The 2,649-nt window shown below is 39.5% G+C and overlaps 1 protein-coding gene across 1 annotated transcript in view; it reads left to right on the plus strand.

The window, feature by feature from the left end:
- The first annotated feature begins 1,477 nt into the window (after positions 1-1,477).
- FYB (FYN binding protein) overlaps positions 1,478-2,649 on the plus strand; it is a 40,878-nt gene continuing 39,706 nt past the window's right edge. Inside the window, exons 1-2 of the mRNA XM_010008750.1 lie at positions 1,478-1,851; positions 2,218-2,649. The exon at positions 2,218-2,649 is cut by the window's right edge and continues 290 nt beyond it. Of these exons, the coding sequence (XP_010007052.1) occupies positions 1,478-1,851; positions 2,218-2,649 (806 nt within the window). The remainder of the gene's footprint in view (positions 1,852-2,217) is intronic.

Raw genomic sequence — 2,649 nt, forward strand, 5'->3', positions numbered from 1 at the left:
ATATGAGCAAAAAAAGATAGTAATATGGTGCTCTGGGGTTAAGTTTCATGTGTCTATCTTCTTTATTGTAAATAACAAGCAGCTTGGGAAAACTGAATTTTTTGGTGAGATTGAAATAACGTGAAAGTTATTTTTAAGTTTCAGAAGTCCTGGGTAGAACATGACAGGTAATTAATGTAAAGTACAATCAAAAGGAGCAAAACCCCAACTTAACAGCTTATGTTAATGAAGTAAAAGAAATTAGTGAACACCCACTGAACTGTATTGAGTGATGACACAGTTAATTCTTCAAATTCCTTTTTTTTTCAGACCCCCATTTATTATGCTTTATAGTTACACTCCTTTATTTCTCAACAAAAGATTAGGTTATGGCTTCCTAGTTATAACATCCCAGCCTTATACCACTAGTCTTACATTTTACCTTCCTCACACGAAGCAGATCACAATTCAGCAAGCTGTGAAATCAGATATGCCAGCATATCTGCCATAGCTGAACACCTACTGCCACTGTTGGCTGGGAAATTGGTCCCTGCAGCAGAGAGGGCTCCTAGAACCAAAAACTGACACCAGCCCAGGAGAGTGGGAGAAGCTCACTTACCCCTGCCTCCATCCTTAACTGCTCTGTGTTGTAGTTATACTGAATTCAAATATATTGAGCTTTTCCTCTCAGTTCATATTAAAGACTGATCCTGAAAGGTATTGAACAGCGCTGACCATTTAAGATGTTTTGAAATTAAACTGAATTTTATCCACTTGGAATTGTTCAACTGTTTATTTCCTCAGGAATGTAAGGATCTCTGAAATTAGCTGGGTGTTTTGACTGTCATTTATACCTATTTTACTCCACATATTTTCATTTTCCATCCACACATGCACTGTTTTTTTGAGATATAAAATGGAGAAGAGAAACAAGGACTAATTGAGGGTGGGGGAGCAGCAGGGAAGAAAATTGCTGAGAAAGGAAAGAAAAACTGACACACACACCCCAAACCAGAATAATTTTTGTTTTCATAAAGGAACTTCCAGTTCTCCCAGTCTGATAGATAATTCAGGTTCTATTACAGTCTATGCTTCTCACAACAAGACACACATATTTTTAACGATACATTAATTTTATAGTAGTACGTATTTTCTTATATTTATAAGGTGTTCATTTCTCAACTCCAGAAATAAACAAAAATTATAGTACGCCTAAAAATACCTGCATGACCACTCTCCAAAGTCAGTACCTGCCCTGAAAAGTTGAAAAGATCGTATAGGCACATAAAGGATATAACAACATGTTCAGCTTCTCTAACCCTACAGGAAGATATGCTGCAATATCTCCACAGCCAATCAGCAGTACTGCAAGCCTCAAACCAGGAAACTCTTTAAAGTACAGTATGTGTGAACATTGCAACAGGGACTTTCTCATTACTGCTCTTTCTTTTTCTCTTTTTTATACTTACAGTATCACAGAGTAAATGTGAAGTCACTGATGGCAAAATTTGAGAAGGGCAACAGCTCCACAGAGGATGTTTCTGGTAGCAGTCAACCTGTCAAAATCTCAGAAGAACGTTCCCTTACTGGATTACAGACAAGGAAGAAAGCACTGGAGAAATTTGAACATCAAGGAAATGCAACCTTGGCATCAGGACCAAGTACATTTCACAAACCTGTTCATCCTAGGCCTTCTCTGTGTGCCAAGCCTTCAGCTGATGATGAAGGAGAAAAGAATTCAAGACCCCAGTATTTGGCACCAGTGGCACAAAAGTTTGGGGTTCAGCTCAAAGCAACTAACAGAGAAAATGATGGAAGACCTGACTGCACTAAACCGCCTACAAAAAACAGTGACTTGGAAAAAGAACCAAAGCAAAATTTTGGAAAGCTTAGATGCACTAAACCCCCCACCCAAACCAGTGACTTAACCAAGGAAGAACCAAAGCAATATGATGGAAAGCCTGGATGCACTAAAAACCCCACCAAAACCAGTGCACAGACAAAAGAAGAGCCAAGGCCCCCCCTGTATCCAAAACTTACAGGAAACAAATTTCTCAACTCTGCTCCACATGAGAAAGAAAAAAATTATCTGGGAGCAAAGCAAAATTCGCTTAGATGCACTAAACCCCCCACCCAAACCAGTGACTTAACCAAGGAAGAACCAAAGCAATATGATGGAAAGCCTGGATGCACTAAAAACCCCACCAAAACCAGTGCACAGACAAAAGAAGAGCCAAGGCCCCCCCTGTATCCAAAACTTACAGGAAACAAATTTCTCAACTCTGCTCCACATGAGAAAGAAAAAAATTATCTGGGAGCAAAACCAAATTCAAATTGTGCACCACAGGAAAGTGAGTCAAAGCCAGTATCTTCAAAAGTAACTGGACATACAAAAATATTAATGTCTGCAAAGCAAGAAAATGAGCCTAAGCCTCTCTTCTCCAAACCACCTCTTGCACAGAAACCTTCAATAAGCCATGAGGTCTCCCACAAAGATAATAAAAAAGTTTTTCTACAAAAAGGACTGTCAGGCGCTAGAACAACCATGCATTCATTTAAAGCAGCAAAGGAAATGCATGAAAATAGTAACAGTGCTGCAGAAGCTGCAGGCAGCCATTTTTCTAAGATGGCTCTGAAGCCTGCTGGCCACTGGTCCCAGGCATCCCAAAG

This window comes from Chaetura pelagica, unplaced genomic scaffold (genome assembly GCF_000747805.2).
Source record: "Chaetura pelagica isolate M959 unplaced genomic scaffold, ChaPel_1.0 scaffold31, whole genome shotgun sequence".
Classification (NCBI taxonomy): domain Eukaryota; kingdom Metazoa; phylum Chordata; class Aves; order Apodiformes; family Apodidae; genus Chaetura; species Chaetura pelagica.